The sequence below is a fragment of the Anolis carolinensis genome, unplaced genomic scaffold (assembly GCF_035594765.1).
Source record: "Anolis carolinensis isolate JA03-04 unplaced genomic scaffold, rAnoCar3.1.pri scaffold_7, whole genome shotgun sequence".
NCBI lineage: Eukaryota > Metazoa > Chordata > Lepidosauria > Squamata > Dactyloidae > Anolis > Anolis carolinensis.
In genome coordinates this window covers 39,579,360-39,603,238 of record NW_026943818.1, presented here as the reverse complement: position 1 = coordinate 39,603,238, position 23,879 = coordinate 39,579,360, and the positions used below count along the sequence as shown (strand labels likewise).

At 36.7% G+C, this 23,879-nt stretch overlaps 2 protein-coding genes across 2 annotated transcripts; one reads left to right on the top strand and one right to left on the bottom strand.

Annotated features, from left to right (window-relative positions):
- Positions 1-6,294: 6,294 nt before the first annotated feature.
- Positions 6,295-10,997, bottom strand: ndufa11 (NADH:ubiquinone oxidoreductase subunit A11). Its single transcript, XM_062959773.1, has 4 exons — positions 10,843-10,997; positions 10,646-10,738; positions 6,590-6,712; positions 6,295-6,500 (listed from the first exon to the last, which is right to left on the bottom strand). The coding sequence occupies exons 1-4, from the start codon at positions 10,922-10,924 to the stop codon at positions 6,388-6,390; spliced, it is 411 nt and encodes a 136-aa protein (XP_062815843.1). The 5' UTR covers positions 10,925-10,997; the 3' UTR covers positions 6,295-6,387.
- Positions 10,998-11,281: 284 nt separating this feature from the next.
- vmac (vimentin type intermediate filament associated coiled-coil protein) lies at positions 11,282-23,435 on the top strand. Its single transcript, XM_062959771.1, has 2 exons — positions 11,282-12,498; positions 18,222-23,435. Exons 1-2 carry the CDS (start codon positions 12,143-12,145, stop codon positions 18,586-18,588), a joined length of 723 nt encoding a protein of 240 aa, XP_062815841.1. The 5' UTR covers positions 11,282-12,142; the 3' UTR covers positions 18,589-23,435.
- The last annotated feature ends 444 nt before the right edge of the window (positions 23,436-23,879 follow it).

Here is a 23,879-nt window from a genome sequence, read left to right as displayed (position 1 = left end):
TTTGCTGCCTGGAGTCATAATAATAATAATTTAAATAGTATTATAATTATATTGTTATTATTCATAGTAGTATAATTATATTATTAATATCTCTCTTAAATTGCTCACTAGCCCTTGATGTTTGCTGCCTGGAGTCATAATAATAATAATAATAATAATAATTTAAATAGTATTATAATTTTATTGTTATCATTCATAGAGGTATAATTATATTATTATTATCCCTCTTAAATTGCTCACCAGCCCTTGATGTTTGCTGCCTGGAGTCATAATAATAATAATTTAAATAGTATTATAATTATATTATTATTATCTCTCTTAAATTGCTCACCAGCCCTTGATGTTTGCTGCCTGGAGTCATAATAATAATAATAATAATAATAATAATAATTTAAATAGTATTATAATTTTATTGTTATCATTCATAGAGGTATAATTATATTATTATTATCCCTCTTAAATTGCTCACCAGCCCTTGATGTTTGCTGCCTGGAGTCATAATAATAATAATTTAAATAGTATTATAATTATATTGTTATTATTCATAGTAGTATAATTATATTATTATTATCTCTCTTAAATTGCTCACTAGCCCTTGATGTTTGCTGCCTGGAGTCATAATAATAATAATAATAATAATAATAATTTAAATAGTATTATAATTATATTGTTATTATTCATAGTAGTATAATTATATTATTATTATCCCTCTTAAGTTGCTCACCAGCCCTTGATGTTTGCTGCCTGGAGTCATAATAATAATAATTTAAATAGTATTATAATTATATTGTTATTATTCATAGTAGTATAATTATATTATTAATATCTCTCTTAAATTGCTCACTAGCCCTTGATGTTTGCTGCCTGGAGTCATAATAATAATAATAATAATAATAATTTAAATAGTATTATAATTTTATTGTTATCATTCATAGAGGTATAATTATATTATTATTATCCCTCTTAAATTGCTCACCAGCCCTTGATGTTTGCTGCCTGGAGTCATAATAATAATAATTTAAATAGTATTATAATTATATTATTATTATCTCTCTTAAATTGCTCACCAGCCCTTGATGTTTGCTGCCTGGAGTCATAATAATAATAATAATAATAATAATAATAATTTAAATAGTATTATAATTTTATTGTTATCATTCATAGAGGTATAATTATATTATTATTATCCCTCTTAAATTGCTCACCAGCCCTTGATGTTTGCTGCCTGGAGTCATAATAATAATAATTTAAATAGTATTATAATTATATTATTATTATCTCTCTTAAATTGCTCACCAGCCCTTGATGTTTGCTGCCTGGAGTCATAATAATAATAATAATAATAATAATAATAATTTAAATAGTATTATAATTTTATTGTTATCATTCATAGAGGTATAATTATATTATTATTATCCCTCTTAAATTGCTCACCAGCCCTTGATGTTTGCTGCCTGGAGTCATAATAATAATAATTTAAATAGTATTATAATTATATTATTATTATCTCTCTTAAATTGCTCACCAGCCCTTGATGTTTGCTGCCTGGAGTCATAATAATAATAATAATAATTTAAATAGTATTATAATTTTATTGTTATCATTCATAGAGGTATAATTATATTATTATTATCCCTCTTAAATTGCTCACCAGCCCTTGATGTTTGCTGCCTGGAGTCATAATAATAATAATTTAAATAGTATTATAATTATATTATTATTATCTCTCTTAAATTGCTCACCAGCCCTTGATGTTTGCTGCCTGGAGTCATAATAATAATAATAATAATGTAAATAGTATTATAATTTTATTGTTATCATTCATAGAGGTATAATTATATTATTATTATCCCTCTTAAATTGCTCACCAGCCCTTGATGTTTTCTGCCTGGAATCATAATAATAATAATTTAAATAGTATTATAATTATATTATTATTATCATTCATAGTAGTATAATTATATTATTATTATCCCTCTGAAATTGCTTACCAGCCCTTGATGTTTTCTGCCTGGAAACATAATCATAATAATTTAAATAGTATTATAATTATATTATTATTCACAGTAGTATAATTATATTATTATTATCCCTCTTAAATTGCTCACCAGCCCTTGATGTTTGCTGCCTGGAGTCATAATAATAATAATAATTTAAATAGTATTACAATTATATTGTTATTATTCATAGTAGTATATTTATACTATTATTCATAGTATAATTATATTATTATTATCCCTCTTAAATTGTGGTGCCCAGACTTGGACACAGTCTTACTCCAGGTGAATAAGTCCATTATTATTATTATTATTATTATTATTATTATTATTATTATTATTATTATTATTATCATCTCTCTTGAATTGCTTTGCGCAATAATTGTTGTTATCGTGCTGTCAAAGGTAATCATGGCCTGAATCACTGGGTTGCTGTGAGTTTTCCAGGGTGTCTGGCCATGTCCCAGAAGCATTCTCTCCTGATGTTTCGCCCACATCTATGGCAGGCATCCTCAGAGGTTGGGAGGCCTCTGAGGATGCCTGCCATAGATGTGGGCGAAACGTCAGGAGAGAATGCTCGCAACCATCATTTTTTCTATAGAAATAGCCAGGCCTTTGTTCCCTTTGCATTGTTTGCTGCCCTGGAGATTATTATTATTATTATTATTATTATTATTATTATTTTATTATGACACAGCAAACTAGATATGCTGGATAGATATTATTATTATTATTATTATTATTATTATTATTATTATTATATTTCTTACCTGCCTCTCGTCATGGAGAATAATTAAAATACATCATCATTGTAAACAATTATGTAAATACACATACTACAATGTACTTCTATAATTTTAATTTGAGTGCTGTTCATTAGCCCTTGCTTGCTTGCTGCCTGGAGACACAATAATAATAATAATAATAATAATAATAATAATAATAATAATAATAATAATAATTTTATTATGACACAGATATGCTGGATTTCATATTATTATTATTTTATTGTTTTTGTTTGCTGTGTCATAATAAAATAAATAAATAAATAAATAATATGAAATCCAGCATATCTATCTTGTTTGCTGTGTCATAATAAAATAATAATAATAATTTATATCCCGCCTTTTCTCACAATAAAAAGCATTACAATACAACTCAAAATATACACATATTAAAACAATAATAAACCTTATTAATATTAAAAACTATTCAGGTATAATAATAATAATTTTAGAAGTAGCCTTGCCTTTCTTCCCTTTGCATTGTTTGCTACCTGGAGACATCCTTAGCCTGGCTTGCTTGCTGCCTGGAGACATAATAATAATAATAATATTTATTATTTTGGAAGTAGCCTGGCCTTTGTTCCCTTTACATTGTTTGCTGCTATTATTATTATTATTATTATTATTATTATTATTATTATTATTATTATTATTCTTACCCACCTCTCGTAAGCTGGCATCCCTGTAGGTTAATATTTATGTATATACATAATATATTTACGTATATGTATATATAATATATTTATGTATATGTAGACATTTATGTATAATATACCGTGTATAAGCCGACCCGAATATAAGCCGAGGCATCTAATTTTACCACCAAAAAATGGTGAAACATTGACTAATAGAGTAAAATAATAAATGCAATAATAACAAAATCAGAGTGAAATAATAAATGTACTAATAATAATAAAAATAGAGTAAAATAAATGTAATAGTAGCAACAATAATAGAGAAAAATAATAAATGTAATAGTAGCAAGAATAATAGAGAAAAATAATAAATGTAATAGTAGCAAGAATAGAGAAAAATAATAAATGTAATAGCAACAATAATAGAGAAAAATAATAAATGTAATAGTAGCAAGAATAATAGAGAAAAATAATAAATGTAATAGTAGCAAGAATAATAGAGAAAAATAATAAATGTAATAGCAGCAAGAATAATAGAGAAAAATAATAAATGTACCAAACATTTACTCCAGTATAAGCCGAGGGTGGTCAATTTCAAAAATAAAAATAGATACCAATAAAATTACATGTAATAATAATAATAATAATAATAATAATAATAATAATAATAATAAATACAGGAAAATAATACATATAATAATAAATAGAGTAAAATAATAAATGTATTATTATTATTATTAATAAAATAGAGTAAAATAAATGTAATAGTAGCAACACTAATAGAGAAAAATAATACATGTCATAATACCAATAATAATAGGGGAAAATAATAAATGTACCATATATTCTCGGGTATAAGCTGACCCAAATATAACCCTCACCCAAGTATAAGCCGAGGGGGGCTTTTTCAGTCTTAAAAAAGGGGCTGAAAAACTAGGTTTATACTTACTCTATTTTTATTATTATTGATACATTTATTATTTCACTCTGATGTTATTATTATTATTATTATTATTGCATTTATTATTTTACTCTATTTATTATTACATGTATTTCCCTGTATTATTATTATGTGCATTATTTTACTCTATTATTATTAAAAGGATACATAAGCATATTTACATGGAAGATGAGAATAATGATTTGATCAGAGTCGGAGAGTCTTATCTTAAATTTGAGCTTTATGTAAATATTCAAAAACATTTAACCTACTGATGCCTCAATTAATGTAATTTTATTGGTATCTATTTTTATTTCTGAGATTTCCCACCCTCGGCTTATACTGGAGTCAATGTTTTCCCAGTTTTTTAGGTGCCTCGGCTTATATTCGGGTCGGCTTATACTCGAGCATGTACGGTATATTATAAATAATGTTTTGAATATTTATTATTTATTAAATATATACAGCCCGGAAAACATACAACAACCCTGTGATTCCAGCCATGAAAGCCTTTGATAATCAATAATAATCAAAACACCTTGGATAGATAGCCATCCAGTCATAATAGTAGCAGTAGTAGCAGCAGCAATAATAATAATAATAATAATTTAATAATAATAATAATAATAATAATAATATAATAATAATTTAATAATAATAATAATAATGTTTTCCCAGTTTTTTGGTGGTAAAATTAGGTGCCTCGGCTTATATTCGGGTCGGCTTATACTCGAGTATATACAGTACATTATAAATAATGTTTTGAATATTTATTATTTATTAAATATATACAGCCAGGAAAACATACAACAACCCTGTGATCCCAGCCATGAAAGCCTTCGACAATCAGTAATAATCAAAACACCTTGGATAGATAGCCATCCAGTCATAATAGTAGTAATAGTAGCAGCAGCAGCAATAATAATAATAATAATAATTTAATAATAATAATTCAATAATAATAATAATAATAATTCAATAATAATAATAATAATAATAATAATAATAATAATAATGTTCTCCCAGTTTTTTGGTGGTAAAATTAGGTGCCAAAACACCTTGGATAGATAGCCATCCAGTCATAATAGTAGTAATAGTAGCAGCAGCAATAATAATAATAATAATAATAATAATTTAATAATAATAATAATTCAATAATAATAATAATAATAATTCAATAATAATAATAATAATAATAAGAATAATAATGTTCTCCCAGTTTTTTGGTGGTAAAATTAGGTGCCAAAACTCCTTGGATAGATAGCCATCCAGTCATAATAGTAGTAGTAGTAGTAGCAGCAGCAATAATAATAATTTAATAATAATAATTCAATAATAATAATAATAATAATAATAACTCAATAATAATAATAATTCAATAATAATAATAATAATAATAATAATAATAATAATAATAATAATAATGTTTTCCCAGTTTTTTGGTGGTAAAATTAGGTGCCAAAACTCCTTGGATAGATAGCCATCCAGTCATAATAGTAGTAGTAGTAGTAGTAGTAGTAGTAGTAGCAGCAGCAGCATAATAATAATAATTTAATAATAATAATAATAATTTAATAATAATAATTCAATAATAATAATAATTTAATAATAATAATTCAATAATAATAATAATTTAATAATAATAATTCAATAATAATAATAATTTAATAATAATAATAATAATAATAATAATAATAATAATGTTTTCCCAGTTTTTTGGTGGTAAAATTAGGTGCCTCGGCTTTTATTCGGGTCAGCTTATACTCGAGTAAATACAGTATATTATAAATAATGTTTTGAATATTTATTATTTATTAAATATGCAATATTTACAGTTGACTGGATGGCATTTTCTTGCCCTTATTTGTATATTGCATGAGAGAGGCCAGGTCTGGAGACAAAGAGGAATCACACCACAACAATCCACCACGAGGGAAGAAGGACCACAAAGTTGTTTATTGATGTCTGTAAAAGATGTGCATGGTGCTCCCTTAGTGAGTCTCTTACACGTCAATCGGGTGGCCGGGGGCTCAGTTTATGGGGGGTCCTACCACGCGCCAGCCTTCCTTCTTGCCGATTTTGGTCAAGGCCGCCACCGTGCCCAGGCCGAGGCAGCAGGCGGTGCCCACGCCAAAGTTGTGCGCTGGAGGAGAAACAGAGAAAGGAGACGTGGTTACACAACGGAGGCGGACACGGGATCGACGGAGGGGGATCCGCCCGGCCGTTACCAACCTCTGGCTCCGAGGAGGGCGCCCGACATGCAGCCCCCGGCAAAGTAGTTCAGCGGGTCCTCGGGGGCGTCCCGGATCTCGGCGCTGAGACACGTGGTCACCCCGAAAACGGCCCCCAGGGTGGCTAGGAGACGACGACAACAACAACAACAAAAAAGAAGCCGAGAGAAAAATCCTCAATGGGCTGAATCAGGAGGAGCAAAGGCTCTGCGATCCCACATAAACAATACCCACATTTCATAGATTCATAGAGTTTATAGTCAAATAATCAATAATAATCAAAACCTCACAACCTCTGAGGATGCCTGCCATAGATGTGGGCGAAACGTCAGGAGAGAATACTTCTGGAACATGGCCACACAGCCCGAAAGACATACAACAACCCAATAATCAAAACACCTTGGAAAGATAGCCATCCAATCATAATAGTAGTAGCAGCAGCAATAATAATAATATTATTATTAATCTATACATATAAAAGAGTGATGGCATCAGGGCAGCGGACAAAACAACAAAACTACAGGCCCCCCAACCTCGAAATTTGACAACACAACCCCTCATCCACGGCTCTAGGTTGATACAACAAAAAGAAAAGAAAAATAAAGTCCTAATTACAGGGAGAGGAATAATAGTTTTTATCCAATTGCTGCCAGTTAGAAGGCTTATATTGCACTATAATTTTTATATATGCGTCTTATTGTAAGCCGCCCTGAGTCCCCTGTTGGGTGAGAAGGGCAGGATATAAATATTGTAATAAATAAATAAATAAAATAAGCTCCACCCACTTGGTCTCCTAGCAACCTATTCAGCCCAGGGGACAGGCACAGTTAGGCCTCACTTAGGCCTCTTCCACAGATTATCAGATTTTCACTGGATTATATGGCAATATAGACTCAAGGCCCTTCCACACAGCTATATAACCCATTTAGAATCTTATATTATCTGCTTTGAACTGGATTATCCTGACTCCACATTGCCATATAATCCACTTCAATGTGCATACTAAACATAAAGACTACCATACAACAGACATTCAATACCACAACTACCTCAACAATTTCTCACCAACACCATCAGACAACAACACAGCAACGCGTGGCTGGGCACAGCTAGTATAAATATATTATTATTAATAATATTAATTATTATTAATAATATATTATATTAATAATAATAATATTATTAATAATATTAATATAATATAATATAATATTATAATAATATAATATAATATTATAATAATATTTTTATGATTGAAGTAATCAATAATAATCAACACACCTTGGCTACATAGCTATCCAGTCATAATAGTAGTAGTAGCAATAATAATAATGATAACAATAATACTAAGAGTTGGAAGAGTTGCCTTCATGCAGGCAAAGCACCATCAAAGCACCCCGAAGCGATGGCCATCATGTCATAATAATAATAATAATAATAAGTCCTAGACAATTATTATTATTATTAATAATAATAATAAGTCCTAGACACAGTCCTAGACACTTGGGAAGTGTTCGACTTGTGATTTTGTGATATGAAATCCAGCATGTCTATCTTGTTTGCTGTGTCATACAAAATAATAATAATAATAATAATAATAATAATAATAATAATAATACATCACACAGTCCTAGACACTTGGGAAGTGTTCGACTTGTGATTTTGTGATACGAAATCCAGCATGTCTATCTTGTTTGCTGTGTCATAATAAAATAATAATAATTAGAATGTACAGTAGAGTCTCACTTATCCAAGTTAAACAGGCTGGCAGAAGCTTGGATAAGCCAATATCTTGGATAATAAGGAGGGATTAAGGAAATAATATACAGTAGAGTCTCACTTATCCAACGTAAACGGGCCGGCAGAACGTTGGATAAGTGAATATGTTGGATAATAAGGAGAGATTAAGGAGAAGCCTATTAAACATCAAATTAGGTTATGATTTTAGAAATTAAGCACCAAAACAAACAAACTTGACAGAAAAAGTAGTTCAATACGCAGTAATGTTATGTAGTAATTACTGTTTTCAAATTTAGCACCAAAATATCATGATATATTGAAAACATTGACTACAAAAATGGCTTTGATAATCCAGAAGCTTGGATAAGTGAAGCTTGGATAAGTGAGACTCTACTGTACATATAAGTTATAATACTGTATATATAAATATAAGACATTACTTATAATATATATTCAACACGATATATATATATATATATATTGTAAACAGTGTTTTATAATATATATATTATAAATGTGTTGAATATATATATAGAAGTTGTATATAAATATAACATATATATAAAAGTTATACATGACTTATACACATATATTGAAAATTATGTTTTATATTTATATATTATAAATTATATAAATATTCAAACCACTATTTTATAATATACATTGTAAACAATGTTATATATGCGCATGTTTATATTATAAGTAATGAGTATATATATATATATATATATATATATATAACATTATTTATAATGTACATATAAAATAGAGTCTCACTTATCCAACACTCACTTATCCAAGCCTTTGGATTATTTAAGCCATTTTTGTAGTCAATGTTTTCAATATATTTTGGTGCTAAATTTGTAAATACTGTAATTACAACATAATATTACTGTGTATTGAACTGCTTTTTCTGTCAAATTTGTTGTAAAACATGATGTTTGGGTGCTTAATTTGTAAAATCATAACCTAATTTGATGTTTAATAGGCTTTTCCTTAATCCCTCCTTATTATCCAACATATTCGCTTATCCAATGTTCTGCCGGCCCGTTTAGCTTGGATAAGTGAGACTCTACTGTATATTGTAAATAGTGTTTTATAATATATATATTTAAAACATTCTTTATAATATACATATATATTATAAGTGCTTATATATACATAGTGATATTTTGGTGCTAAATTCGTAAATACAGTAATTACTACACAGCATTAATGCGTAATGAACTACTTTTTCTGTCCAATTTGTTGTTGGATAAGCAAGTGTTGGATAAATGAGACTCTACTGTATATATACAGTAGAGTCTCACTTATCCAACACTCGCTTATCCAACGTTCTAGATTATCCAAGCCATTTTTGTAGTCAATGTTTTCAATACACCGTGATATTTTGGTGCTAAATTTGTAAATACAGTAATTACAACATAACATTCCTGCGTATTGAACTACTTTTTCTCTCAAATTTGTTGTCTAACATGATGTTTTGGTTTTTCATTTGTAAAATCATAACCTAATTTGATGTTTAATAGGCTTTTCCTTAATGCCTCCTTATTATCCAACATATTTGCTTATCCAACATTCTGCCGGCCTGTTTATGTTGGATAAGTGAGACTCTACTGTATATTCAAAACCTATATATCTCCCTGCAGGGAGATGGAGGCGGGATAGAAAAATAAAATTATTATTATTATTACTGTTGGGTTGCTGTGAGTTTTTCAGACTGTCTGGCCATGCTCCAGAAGCATTCTCTCCTGACGTTCCGCCCACATCTATGGCAGGCATCCTCAGAGGTTGTGAGGTCTGTTGGACACTAGGCAAGTGGGGTTTTTATATATAGGGTGAGAGACTAAATTCGTAAATACAGTAATTACAACATAACATTACTGCGTAATGAACTACTTTTTCTGTCCAATTTGTTGTTGGATAAGCGAGTGTTGGATAAGTGAGACTCTACTGTATATATATTCAAAACATATATATCTCCCGGCAGGGAGATGGAGGCGGGATAGAAAAATAAATTATTATTATTATTACTGTTGGGTTGCTGTGAGTTTTCTGGGCTGTCTGGCTATGCTCCAGAAGCATTCTCTCCTGACGTTTCGCCCACATCTATGGCAGGCATCCCCAGAGGTTGTGAGGTCTGTTGGACACTAGGCAAGTGGGGTTTATATATATATAGGGTGAGAGAAAGAACTCTTATTCGTTAAGAAAGTGTCAATGTTGCTAATGGGCAGCTTGATTAGCACTGAATGGCCTTGCAGCTCCAAAGCCTGGGGGGAAGGGGGAGGCCTTTGTTGGGAGGTCTCAGCTGGCTCACCCATCCCGACGGTGGCGTTGGCGACCCTCTGGAAGGCGTGCAGGGTCGTTTCTGACGGGAACAAGATGACGTGGTAAATGGAGCCCACCAGGCCTGAGGGAAAGGAGAGAAGGAGGCGTCACTCGACGGCATTATAACACTTCGAAAGGCAAATGAGGGTGAATAGCTCTCTCTCTGCTCCACAAAGCCCTCCTCACCGACGGCGGCCCCGAGCCGGCCCGTGAGCCAGGCCTTCCTCGCGCACTCCGTGCCCTCCGGGATGTCCCAGTAGCCGGACATCCTTCCCGCTCGGAAGATCACCTCAGAATGGCACCTCTCGCGAGAGCGCCGGCGGGACCTCAGCGCGGGCCAATCCCCGCTCGAGGGGGCTCACTCCCTGGCCTTCCCATTGGAGGAAAGCCAGCCGTGGGCGGGGCTTCGAAGATGGACATTCTCCTCAGAACGCGATTCTGGCGAGGGCGGCTTCGACGTGCCATTGGAAGAGGGGAAAGCTATGTCGGCTTCCCATTGGTGGCTTTGGTGAGGGAGGCGTCTCTCCGCCCTTCCTATTGGAGGAGACGAAACATACAGGCGGGGCTTAATCTATGGCGGCTTCGGTGAGCGATTAGGCGGAGCTTAGACTGGACATTTTCCTCAAAACGCTATATTGATGAGGGGGCGTGGCTATAGCGGCTTCCCATTGGTGGTTTCGATGACGGGAGCGTCTCTCCGCCCTTCCCATTGGAAGAGAGGCAAGCTATGGGCGGGGCTTAAGTTGGACGCTGTCCTCTATGAGGGGACGTGTCTATGGCGGCTTCCCATTGGTGGTTTCGATGACAGGGGCGTCTCTCCGCCCTTCCCATTGGAGGAGAGGCAAGCTATGGGCAGGGCTTACGTTGGACGCTGTCCTGTATGAGGGACCGTGTCTATGGCGGCTTCCGATTGGTGGCTTCGATGAGTTGGAGCTATTGTTCGCCTTTCCTATTGTAAGAGAGAAAAACTGTAGGCGGGGCTTATCCTATTTGAGGGGACGTGTCTATGGCGGCTTCCGATTGGTGGCTTCGATGAGTTGGAGCTATTGTACGCCCTTCCCATTGGAAGAGAGGAAAGGTGTAGGCGGGGCTTAAGTTGGACGCTTAAGTTGGACGTATCTATGTCGGCTTCCCATTGGTGCCTTCGATGAGTTGGGGCGACTTCCCATTGGAGGAAGGGAAGCTGTAGGCGGGGTTTAGGCTTGGCATTCTCCTCAAAACGCTACCCTGATGAGGGGGCGTGGCTACGATGGCTAGTTATGACTGACTTCGGCGAGTAGGCCTTCCTATTGGAGGAGAGGGAAGATGTAGGCGGGGCTTAGGCTGGGCGCGGATAGAATGACGGGGCGTTGCTGTGACAGATTCTCATTGGTGGCTTCGACGAGTTGGGGCTATTCTCCGCCCTTCCCATTGGAGGAGGGGAAACTGTAGGCGGGGCTTGTTAGACTAGTGTAGATGAAGGGGCGTGGCGACGGTGTCGATTGTGATGAGTTGTTCTTCTCGGCCTTGTAGGCGGGGCTTGTACAAGCTTCGACCCCGATTGGCTGTTGGCGTGGCGAGGGCGTTTTCTGATTGGGCAGGCTCAGGAGGCGGGAGGAGGCCCGCTTTCCGATTGGACGATCGGCGCGGTAGGCCGCGGCCTGCCCGGTGGCCACTGTCTGCCATGTCCTCGTCGATCCGTGAGGCGAACGCGCACTTGGCGGCGCTGCACGGGCGGGTGGCCGAGCTGGAGCGGCGCCTGGCGGCGGCCGAGGAGACCGTCCGCGAGCAGGCCCAGAGCCTCATCCGGAAGGACGGGCAGCTGCGCCGCGCCCTCAGCGAGCTCCGCCAAGGGAAGGACAGGTAGCACTCTCTCCTGACGTTTCGCCTGGTTTTAGGGAAGGCACCCTTGATGAGCACTGAATGGCCTTGCAGCTTCAAAGCCTGGCTGCTTCCTTCCTGGGGGGGGGGGATCCCAAAGAATATTAATGATGATGATTATTATTATTGTGTTGCGGTCAACCGTGAAAATGAATACAATCTGGTTCCAAGTATTCAAAAACACTAAAATCAGAATATATAAAAATTAATGTGGTATAGTAAAACATGAATAATACAATCTCTAAAATCAGAACACTAAATAAAGAACAACACTCTGAAAACAGGGGAATTCCACACAGGAAACAATCAGGGCCAGCTAACACCTCCCGACAAAGTATTCCTATCATCAAACTCTGGCAAATCCTCTGTTTTCTCAGGGCCACAGACAGTAGAAGCACATAAAATATCGCAAAGAACACCACTCTGAGAACAGGGGAATTCCAGACAGGAAACAATCAGGGCCAGCTAACACCTCCCAACAAAGTATTCCCATCATCAAAGTCTGGAATATCCTCTGTTTTCTCAGGGCCACAGACAATAGAAGCACATAAAATATCGCAAAGAACACCACTCTGAAAACAAGGGAATTCCACACAGGAAACAATCAGGGCCAGCTAACACCTCCCAACAAAATATTCCCATCATCAAAGTCTGGCAAATCCTCTGTTTTCTCAGGGCCACAGACAGTAGAAGCACATAAAATATCGCAAAGAACACCACTCTGAAAACAAGGGAATTCCAGACAGGAAACAATCAGGACCAGCTAACACCTCCCAACAAAAAATTCACTCAGAGAGGAAACAGCCAGGCTTTAAAGCTGCAAGGCCATTACATCCTAATCATTTTTCCTAATTGCAGCATTCATACTTGCCTCCAACAGACAAAAGAAAAACAATCAGAAATATTGTATATTCACAACCTTTAGGAAATAATATCCCCTGATGGTGCAGCGTGTTAAAGTGCTGAGCTGCTGAACTTCTGGACCGAAAGGTTTGAATTGGGGGAGCAGAGAGAGCCCCCACTGTTAGCCCCAGCTTCTGCCAACCCAGAAGTTCGAAAACATGCAAATGTGAGTGCATCAATAGGTACTGCTCCGGCGGGAAGGTAACGCCGCTCCATGCAGTCATCCCACATGACCTTGGAGGAGTCTACGGACAACGCCGGCTCTTCGGCTTAGAAATGGAGATGAGCACCAACCTCCAGAGTCATTGGACATGACTGGACTTAATGTCTGGGGAAAACCTTTACCCTTTACCTTAACTACCACCAATTCCTCAATACAGTAGAGTCTCACTTATCCAAGCCTCGCTTATCCAAGTTTCTGGATTATCCAAGCCATTTTTGTAGTTTATGTTTCCAATATATCATGATATTTTGGTGCTAAATTCATAAATACAGTAATTACAACATAACATTACTGTGTATTAAACGGCATTTTCTGTCAAATTTGTTGTATAACATGTTTTGTTGCTTAATTTTGTAAAATCATAACCTAATTTGATGTTTAATAGGCTTTTCTTTAATCCTTCCTTATTATCCAAGATAGTCGCTTATCCAAGATTCTGCCGGCCCGTTTAGCTTGGATAAGTGAGACTCTACTGTACATATAATATTGATAATAATATTATAACGTAAAACAATATAACATTAATAATAATACCATATAATAATATTAATTATATATTCTATATTACATATAATATTACTAATATTATTACAGTATAGTGGTATAGTTCAATATAGTAATATATAATGCTAATATTGTGCTATGCTAATATTGTATGTACATCTAATTTGTAAGCCACTCTGAGTCCCCTTGGGGGTGAGAAGGGTGTGATACAAAAGTAGTAAATAAATGCAGTAAATAAATAGTAAATAAATTTTAGACTTAGGCTCACTGAAAATCTGAAATGACTTGAAGGCACATAATAACAACAACAACAACAACCACCCTAATTAACTTGACTATCTCATTGGCCAGAAGCAGGACCACACTTCCCATTGAAATCCTGATCAATGTATGTTGGTTAAAATTGTTTTTATTTTTAAATATTGTATTGTTCTTTCATTGTTCTTGTTGTTGTTGTTTTTGCACTACAAATAAGACATGTGCAGTGTGCATCGGAATTTGTTTGTATTTTTTTTCAAATGATCATCCGTCTCCTCAACAGTCTGAAGCAGAGGTCCCCAAACTAAGGCCCGAAGCTATTGATCCGGCCCCCACGGCACAAGGGCAGAAGGGGGTTGGACTAAATGGCCCAAGGGGTCTCTTCTTCTCTTACAACCCTTATTATTATTATTATTGACACAACAACATTGTATGACACAGCAAACAAGATTTCGTCCAACAAAATCACAAGTCGAACACTTCCCAAGTGTCTAGGACTGTGTGATGTATTTATTATTATGATTATTATTAAAATTGAGGCTGGGTGGCCATCTGTCAGGGGTGCTTTGCTTGTGCTTTTGGTGCACAAAGGCAGAAGAGGATTGGACTAAATGGCCCAAAGGGTCTCTTCCAACCCTCTTTATTATTATTATTATTATTATTATTATTATTATTATTACTAGCTGTGCCCGGCCACGCGTTGCTGTGGCTGAGTCTGGTGTTGGTCAGTCTACATTAGGTTGTATTGATGCTGTGACCTCCACCTTCTTTATACTCACATTAGTAGTAGTATTTGAAGTCTGTTACTTTCTTCAATTTTTGTGTTGATTGATAATTGCTTGAGATCCCTGTTGTCTTTGGTTTGTTGTTAATTGTAATGTCTGATTCTGCTGAGTGCGGTTTATATTTTTATTATGGTACAATAGTCTTTTTTTTTGCCTGTGTAGGTGTTTATTATTGTTGTTGTTGTAGTGATTATGAAGGTTGGATAAGTTAGATGCTTCTGTATTGTTTTTTGGAGGCCCAGTGTAGCACTGACTGGCCTCTCAGCCTCAGTGCCTGGCTGTTTCTTGCCTGTGATGGTGTTGATTCTTATTGTTGTTGTTGTTGTCATTGTTATTATTGTAATTGTTTTTTTGGAGGCCAAGTGTGAATGTAGGGATTGGGGAGGTGGATGAGTTCTGTTGTCAAATGTTGTATTTGTTATAGTCACAATGCGTTGTTGTGAGTTTTGTGGGTCTGGATTGTGGTTTGTGGTGTGGTTGTGTTGTTACAACTGAGAGGCAAGGCTTTTGTGTTGTGTTTTGTATTTCTGGGTCGTTTAGATGTGTGCCAAGTTTTGTATTTCTGGGGCATTTAGTTGTGTTGTTATAGTCACGATGCATTGTTGTGAGTTTTGTGGGTCCGGATTGTGGTTTTGTGGTGTGGTTGTGTTGTTACAATCGGGAGGGAATGCTTTTGTGTTGTGTTGCCAAGTTTCGTATTTCTGGGGCGTTTAGTTGTGTTGTTATAGTCATGATGCGTTGTTGTGAGTTTTGTGGGTCCGGTGTGGTTTTGTGGTGTGGTTGTGTTGTTACAACCGGGAGGCAAGGCTTTTGCATTGTTTTGCCAAGTTTTGTATTTCTGGGGCGTTTAGTTGTGTTGTTATAGTCATGATGCGTTGTTGTGAGTTTTGTGGGTCCGGATTGTGGTTTTGTGTTGTGGTTGTGTTCTGACAACTGGGAGGCAAGGCTTTTGCGTTGTGTTGTCAAATTTTGTATTTCTGGGGCGTTTTGTTGTGTTATAGTCACGATGCGTTGTTGAGTTTTGTGGGTCCGGATTGTGGTTTTGTGGTGTAGTTGTGTTGTTACAATCGGGAGAAAAGGCTTTTGTGTTGTGTTGTCAAGCTTTGTATTTCTGGGGCGTTTAGTTGTGTGCCAAGTTTCGTATTTCTGGGGCGTTTAGTTGTGTTGTTATAGTCACAATGCATTGTTGTGAGTTTTGTGGGTCCAGATTGTGGTTTTGTGGTGTGGTTGTGTTGTTACAACCTGGAGGGAAGGCTTTTGCGTTGTGTTGCCAAGTTTCGTATTTCTGGGGCGTTTAGTTGTGTTGTTATAGTCACGATGCGTTGTTGTGAGTTTTGTGGGTCCTGTGTGGTTTTGTGGTGTGGTTGTGTTGTTACAACTGGGAGGCAAGGCTTTTGCATTGTGTTGCCAAGTTTTGTATTTCTGGGGCGTTTAGTTGTGTTGTTATCGCATGATGCGTTGTTGTGAGTGTTGTGGGTCTGGATTGTGGTTTTGTGGTGTGGTTGTGTTGTTGTAACCTGGAGGCAAGCCTTTTGCATTGTGTTGCCAAATTTCGTATTTCTGGGATGTTTAGTTTTGTTGTTATAGTCACTGCGCCCGCAACTTTATCCTTTTATATATATAGATTATTATTATGATTAACATTGAGGCTGGGTGGCCATCTGTCAGGGGTGCTTTGTTTGTGCTTTTGGAGCACAAAGGCAGAAGGATATTGGACTCAATGGCCCAAGGGGTCTCTTCCAACCCTCTTTATTATTGTTGTTGGTGTTGTTGTTGTTATTATTAATTATTGCTCGGTGGCCAACCCTCTTTATTATTATTATTATTATTATTATTATTATTATTATTAACATTGAGATTGGGAGGCCATCTTTCAGGGGTGCTTTGCTTGTGCTTTCGGTGCACAAAGGCAGGAGGTTGGACTCAATGGCCCAAAGGGTCTCTTCCAACCCTCTTTATTATTATTATTATTATTATTATTATTATTATTATTATTATTATTATTATTATGATGCTCGGTGGCCAACTATAGTCCGGCCCTCCAACAGTCCAAAGGACTGTTTAAAAAGTTTGGGGACCCCTGGTCTGAAGGATTGTGGGCCGGCCCTTGGCTTAAAAAGTTTGGGGACCCCTGGTCTGAAGGATTGTGGACCGGCCCTTGGCTTAAAAAGTTTGGGGACCCCTGGTCTGAAGGATTGTGGGCCGGCCCTTGGCTTAAAAAGTTTGGGGACCCCTGGTCTGAAGGATAGTGGACCGGCCCTTGGCTTAAAAAGTTTGGGGACCCCTGGTCTGAAGGATTGTGGACCGGCCCTTGGCTTAAAAAGTTTGGGGCCCCTGGTCTGAAGGATAGTGGACCGGCCCTTGGCTTAAAAAGTTTGGGGACCCCTGGTCTGAAGGATTGTGGACTGGCCCTTGGCTTAAAAAGTTTGGGGACCCCTGGTCTGAAGGATTGTGGACTGGCCCTTGGCTTAAAAAGTTTGGGGACCCCTGGTCTGAAGGATTGTGGACCGGCCCTTGGCTTAAAAAGTTTGGGGACCCCTGGTCTGAAGGATTGTGGACTGGCCCTTGGCTTAAAAAGTTTGGGGACCCCTGGTCTGAAGGATTGTGGACCGGCCCTTGGCTTAAAAAGTTTGGGGACCCCTGGTCTGAAGGATTGTGGACTGGCCCTTGGCTTAAAAAGTTTGGGGACCCCTGGTCTGAAGGATTGTGGACTGGCCCTTGGCTTAAAAAGTTTGGGGACCCCTGGTCTGAAGGATTGTGGACCGGCCCTTGGCTTAAAAAGTTTGGGGACCCCTGGTCTGAAGGATTGTGGACTGGCCCTTGGCTTAAAAAGTTTGGGGACCCCTGGTCTGAAGGATTGTGGACTGGCCCTTGGCTTAAAAAGTTTGGGGACCCCTGGTCTGAAGGATTGTGGGCCGGCCCTTGGCTTAAAGTGTTTGGGGACCCCTGGTCTAATCCATGGGCGTGATGGGGTCTCTGTATATGCTTGCTTCCCTCCCCGGCTGCCCTGACGCTGCTCTCCTTCCTCTTAGCGAAATCTCGGCCCTGGAGGAGCGGCTGCGCACCTCGGAAGGGGAGTCCCGGCGCCTGTGGGGGCTCCTCCAGGAGAAGGACCTTCTCGTGGCCCAGCTCCGCCACCGCAGCCGCCTGCTGAGCAAGATCTGCCGCAGCCGGCCCGTGCTGGACAACCTCCTGGCCTACATGGCCGAAGGGGAGCGCCTCAGCCCCGCCCACAGCGCCCCCAACTCCCCCGACCCCCTCCCCGCCGACCCCCACTCCAACTGCGTCCCCGACCTCGATCCTGACTTCTCACTCACCGCGGCGGACAACGGCGAGAATGACGACGACAACGACGACAGCAGGGATTGCGACCAGACTTTGTTCGGCACCACCGTGTGAAGCCCTTTCCTGGAAATCGTTATATATTCCCTGCATCGGCCCCACTTTTCTAGGACAAGTCCTGGTCTTCTCGACTGCAGAGAATGTGGATACAAATATATTTGTACAAATATATTCTCCCATCCGGGGAAAAGGGATTTGAAGGGAGCGGACATCCCACGACGGACAAGAGAGGTTCTGTAGGTTTGTTCTGAAGCTGAATTTCTATGTAAGTCAGAATAAGGACCTTCTCAAGTCTAACTCCACTAACTGTGCCCGGCCACGTGTTGCTGTGACCTAGTCTGGTGGTTAGGATCCCTCTGGTTAGGAAGCACCCTGGCTTTGAAGCTGCAAGGCTGTTCCATCATGGCAGCGTTTTTTAAAAAATGGCATTAGGCTCCACGCACAACTACAAGGTTCTCTGGGTAATGTAGTTGTTTGAGTTCCTGGGGGACGTGGTAAGCAATTGGGGTTTTTTTTGTTATTTGGACTTTAATTTTCTAGGTTTTTTTATTGAAAGACATAGGTTGGATGATTGTGTCTTTTGTGACCAATTTTGGTGTGATTTGGTTCAGTGGTTTTGTTGTTTACTCCATGGGAAAAATGCACATTGCATCTATCTATCTGTCTTATCTATCTATCTTATCTATCTATTAGACATGTCCAAAAAATCGTTTTGAATCGTATATCGGAATTATTTCGGATTGTTCTCGCTTTTTGATACGCATTCCGAGACATTGTCTCACAGCGCAACCAGCAACGTAATTCGAACCATTGTTGGCCCATTCTCTAATTGTCTCTTAATGTTTCGTTAATTCCCCCCCCCCCCAAATTTTTTAAAATATATTTTTAAAAAAATTTTCAACCTACCTTGAATGGGAGCTTAGCACAGCCTAACATGGCTGCCGCTCCCGGCCAATCAGAAGCTTCCACGATGGATGCAAAGGTGGGGGCTAACGTCCTCTGCGTCCACATGGAAGATTGCCATACAAGCCCGGTGTGCAGCGATTGCGCATGTGCGTCTGCCATTTTAGAAACGTTTAGAATCATTACGAATTTTCGGAAATATCCAAAAATTTTGGGTGAAAAAATCGGAAATACTTTCTATATTGAAGCGCCAGCGCCCCCTACTTTAGAAACGAGAATTGAAACATTTTTTTCATCAATCGGACATGCCTACTATCTATCTCTGTGCCCGGCCACGTGTTGCTGTGGCTTATGGGAATCATTGGTTGGAATAGCAGTAGAATAGCAGTGAATAGCCTTGCAGACTCAAAAGCCTGGCCGTTTTCTTCTTATGGGTACCCTTCTGACCGGCAGCCAGGGAGAAAACGGCTTTTCCACATCTTCTAATTTGGACTTTATTTTTTTAGGGTTTTTTGTTTGAAAGTCATAGATTAGATGACTATGTCTTTTATGGCCAAATTTGGTGTGATTGGGTTCAGTGGTTTTGTTGTTTACTCCATAGTAAAAACGCACATTACATCTATATATATAAAAGGTTGGATATCTGTCTTCTCAAATAATATCCTGTGTCCAGGTTCGTTGATCAAGTGCTCTGCTCTGGCTGATGTCTCTGGTTGGGTTAGTCTGCAGTACCAGACAGGAATCAATCAGGGGCAGCTAATGACTCTGAACAAGGGATTCCCCCAGGCCAGGACATGAAGCTTGGAAGGCCATTTAATGCTAACAAAGGTGATTAATTACAACATTCACTCTGGCCTCCCACAGACAAGAGTTCTTCCCCCCACCCAGGAACTTCCACAGATATCTTCTATATATATAAAAGAGTGATGGCATCACGGCGACCCACAAAACAGCAAAACTACAGGCCCCCCAACCTCGAAATTTGACAACACAACCCATCATCCACAGCTCTAGGTTGATACAACAAAAACCAAAGAAAAATAAAGTCCTAATTAGAGAGAGAGGAATAATTGCTTTTATCCAATTGCTGCCAGTCAGAAGGCTAAGCTCCTCCAACTTGGTCTCCTAGCAACCCAATAAAAAATAATTAAAAAACTAAAAAATAATTAAAAACGAGAAAAAATTAATAGAATAAAATACCATAATAACAGAAAATAACTAAAAATTATACAAGAAAATAATAAAATATAATAAATAAAAAGATAACTTACAATAAAATTAATTAAAAAAATACAAATAACGTCAAATAAAAATTACACAACAATTTTTAACCAATACCACCACCACTTTGCCACAGCAACGCGTGGCGGGCACAGCTAGTATATATATAAAAGTCTATCTTCTATGCAGAATGAGTGTATGTGACTCTTTGATGTGTATAATATATATATATATATATATATATCCACACTGAAATTATATATATAAATATTGTGATGTTATATATGTATGTATGTATATATATATATATATATATATACACATACACACACATTTTGCATAGAAGATGGACTAATATAATTATTTACATATGCATTACATATGGATATTTTTAATGCGCATTGAAATTATATACATTTCTATTGTGATGTCTTCACATATATATATATATATATATACACACACACACATACATATATAGCAGTCAGTTTCTTTTAATGTTAGTAATTCATATGTAAATATTTATTGTATTAGTCTCTTCTATGCAGATTCTGTGTGTGTATATATATGTCTTTGTGTATGTGTGTGTGTGTATATATATATATTATCCACATCACTGAAATTATATGCATTTCTATTATGTCTTTATATATATATATATACACACACACACACACACATATCTGAGTTTCCTTTGCTAATACATTAGCAATACATATGTAATATTTATCTATGCAATAATATATATATATATATACACACACACACACACACACATACCCTAAATATTTATCTATGCAATCTATATATATAAAAGAGTGATGGCATCACGGCGACCCACAAAACAACAAAACTACAGGCCCTTCAACCTCGAAATTTGACAACACAACCCATCATCCACGCCTCTAGGTTGATACAACAAAAAGAAAAGAAAAATAAAGTCCTAATTAGAGAGAGAGGAATAATTGCTTTTATCCAATTGCTGCCAGTTAGAAGGCTAAGATCCTCCAACTTGGTCTCCTAGCAACCCAATACAAATAATTAAAAACACTAAAAAATTAATACAATAAAATACCATAATAACAAAAAATAACTAAAAATTATACAAGAAAATAATAAAATATAATAAATAAAAAGATGACTTACAATAAAATTAATTTAAAAAATACAAATAACGTCAAATAAAAATTACACAACAATTTTTAACCAATACCACCACCACTTTGCCACAGCATATATAAACCTTCCTTGCTTAGTTTCTCCATATCTCAAAACCTCTGAGGATGCCTGCCATAGATATGGGCAAAACATCAGGAGAGAATGCTTCTGGAACATGGCCAGACAGCCCAGAAAACATACAACAACCCCGGACTGCTTTGTCGCAATGTTGCCTGACATTTTAGGGGGGCTTCGTCCCTTTTCCGCAAATCCGAACGATCACAAATCCCCCCCTCGAGGCTTATTGCTCCCAAGGAAGTGACCACTACCTCGTCCTATCAGGGCTTTTGCTTGGGCAACAGCTTCCAGAATTCCCCAGCCGGCAGGGATGGATGATGGGAGCTGCAGTCCTTTCAGAACTGCAAGAAAAAGGAGCGAATGGGACACTCCTTTGGACTCTTTGTTCCCGTTGACACCAGCCATACATTGGGAAGCCTGCCTACATTCCAGGCCTTTGCATAATATACGAATATTGGATTATCCTGTTTATAAATTGGTTTTTCAAAAAAAAATTTCTCGTTGGTTGTCTTTTGTAAACTCTCACAACACAGACAAGCACCGAAATGTTGCAGCTTATCTATCCAATCCAGGCCAATTTCCTTCCTTTGCGGCACATTGCAATACGTTGTCACTCCGTTCGGCTTTGGTAACGCTCTAGCCATAGAACATAAAGGAAACTAATGACAACGAAATATGCCAGCTGGTTTTGCTTCTGGCTATATTCCTTTCCCTATTGACTTCAGTAGGGCTCTTTGCTCTATATATATGTCGTGCTAGCCTTTGCAGGAGTTTATTATGTTTATTTACAATATATATTATAATTTATAATATTTCTCATTATTTTATTTGTAGTATTTATTTATTATAAATGATAATATTTCTTATTATGTTTATAAGTACTATATAATATAATATAGTACTATATAATATAATATTGTGCTATAATAATATATTGTATATAAATGTAATATTGATACTAATGTTATAATGTAATGCAATATAATACTTATAATAATACAATATAATAATATTAATTCTATATCATATCTTAAATGTAATACAGTAGAGTCTCACTTATCCAAGCCTCGCTTATCCAAGCCTCTGGATAATCCAAGCCATTTTTGTAGTCAATGTTTTCAATATATCGTGATATTTTGGTGCTAAATTTGTAAATACAGTAATTACAACATAACATTACTGCGTATTGAACTACTTTTTCTGTCAAATTTGTTGTATAACATGATGTTTTGGTGCTTAATTTGTAAAATCATAACCTAATTTGATGTTTAATTGGCTTTTCCTTAATCCCTCCTTATTATCCAAGATATTCGCTTATCCAAGCTTCTGCCGGCCCGTTTAGCTTGGATAAGTGAGACTCTACTGTATTACTAATAATATTACGGTATAGTGCAATATATAATGCTGTTATTGTGCTATGCTAATGATATAATATATTGTATGTACATATAACTTGTAAGCCGCTCTGAGTCCCCTTCGGGGTGAGAGAGGGCGGGGCATAAATGTAATAAATAAATAAATAAAAATAATAATTTCTAATAATATTTATAACTAGCTTGGGTATCCGGTGTTTGGGTTCACAGTGCACTCTGGATGGAGGTTATTATTATTATTATTATTATTAAGTCTGTATTTTAATATGTGTTTTATAAATACACATTTTAATATATGTATTTATGATATTTTTAAAACAATGTTTATGGGTTTTAATGATTCTGTAACCCACCTCAAGCCACAAGGAGAGGCAGGTAAGAAATATAATAATAATAATAATAATAATAATAATAATAATAATAATTGGGTGCCTTGCCAAAAGATCTCAGCCGGCATTTGGAAACAATAGACATTGACAAAATCACGATTTGCCAACTGCAAAAGGCCACCCGACTGGGATCTGTGCGCATTATCCAAAAATACATCACTCAGTCCTAGACACTTGGGAAGAGTTCGACTTGTGATTTTGTGATACGAAATCCAGCATGTCTATC

Bases quoted from the DNA above. Each gene is read 5' to 3' on its own strand.
- vmac (XM_062959771.1), top strand. From the start codon at position 12,143: ATGAGTTGTTCTTCTCGGCCTTGTAGGCGGGGCTTGTACAAGCTTCGA. The intron at 12,499-18,221 runs GTAGCACTCTCT...CCTTCCTCTTAG, and splicing joins CTCCGCCAAGGGAAGGACAG to CGAAATCTCGGCCCTGGAGG.
- ndufa11 (XM_062959773.1), bottom strand. From the start codon at position 10,924: ATGTCCGGCTACTGGGACATCCCGGAGGGCACGGAGTGCGCGAGGAAG. The intron at 10,739-10,842 runs GTGAGGAGGGCT...CCTTTCCCTCAG, and splicing joins CCGGCTCGGGGCCGCCGTCG to GCCTGGTGGGCTCCATTTAC. The intron at 6,501-6,589 runs GTTGGTAACGGC...TTTCTCCTCCAG, and splicing joins CGCCCTCCTCGGAGCCAGAG to CGCACAACTTTGGCGTGGGC.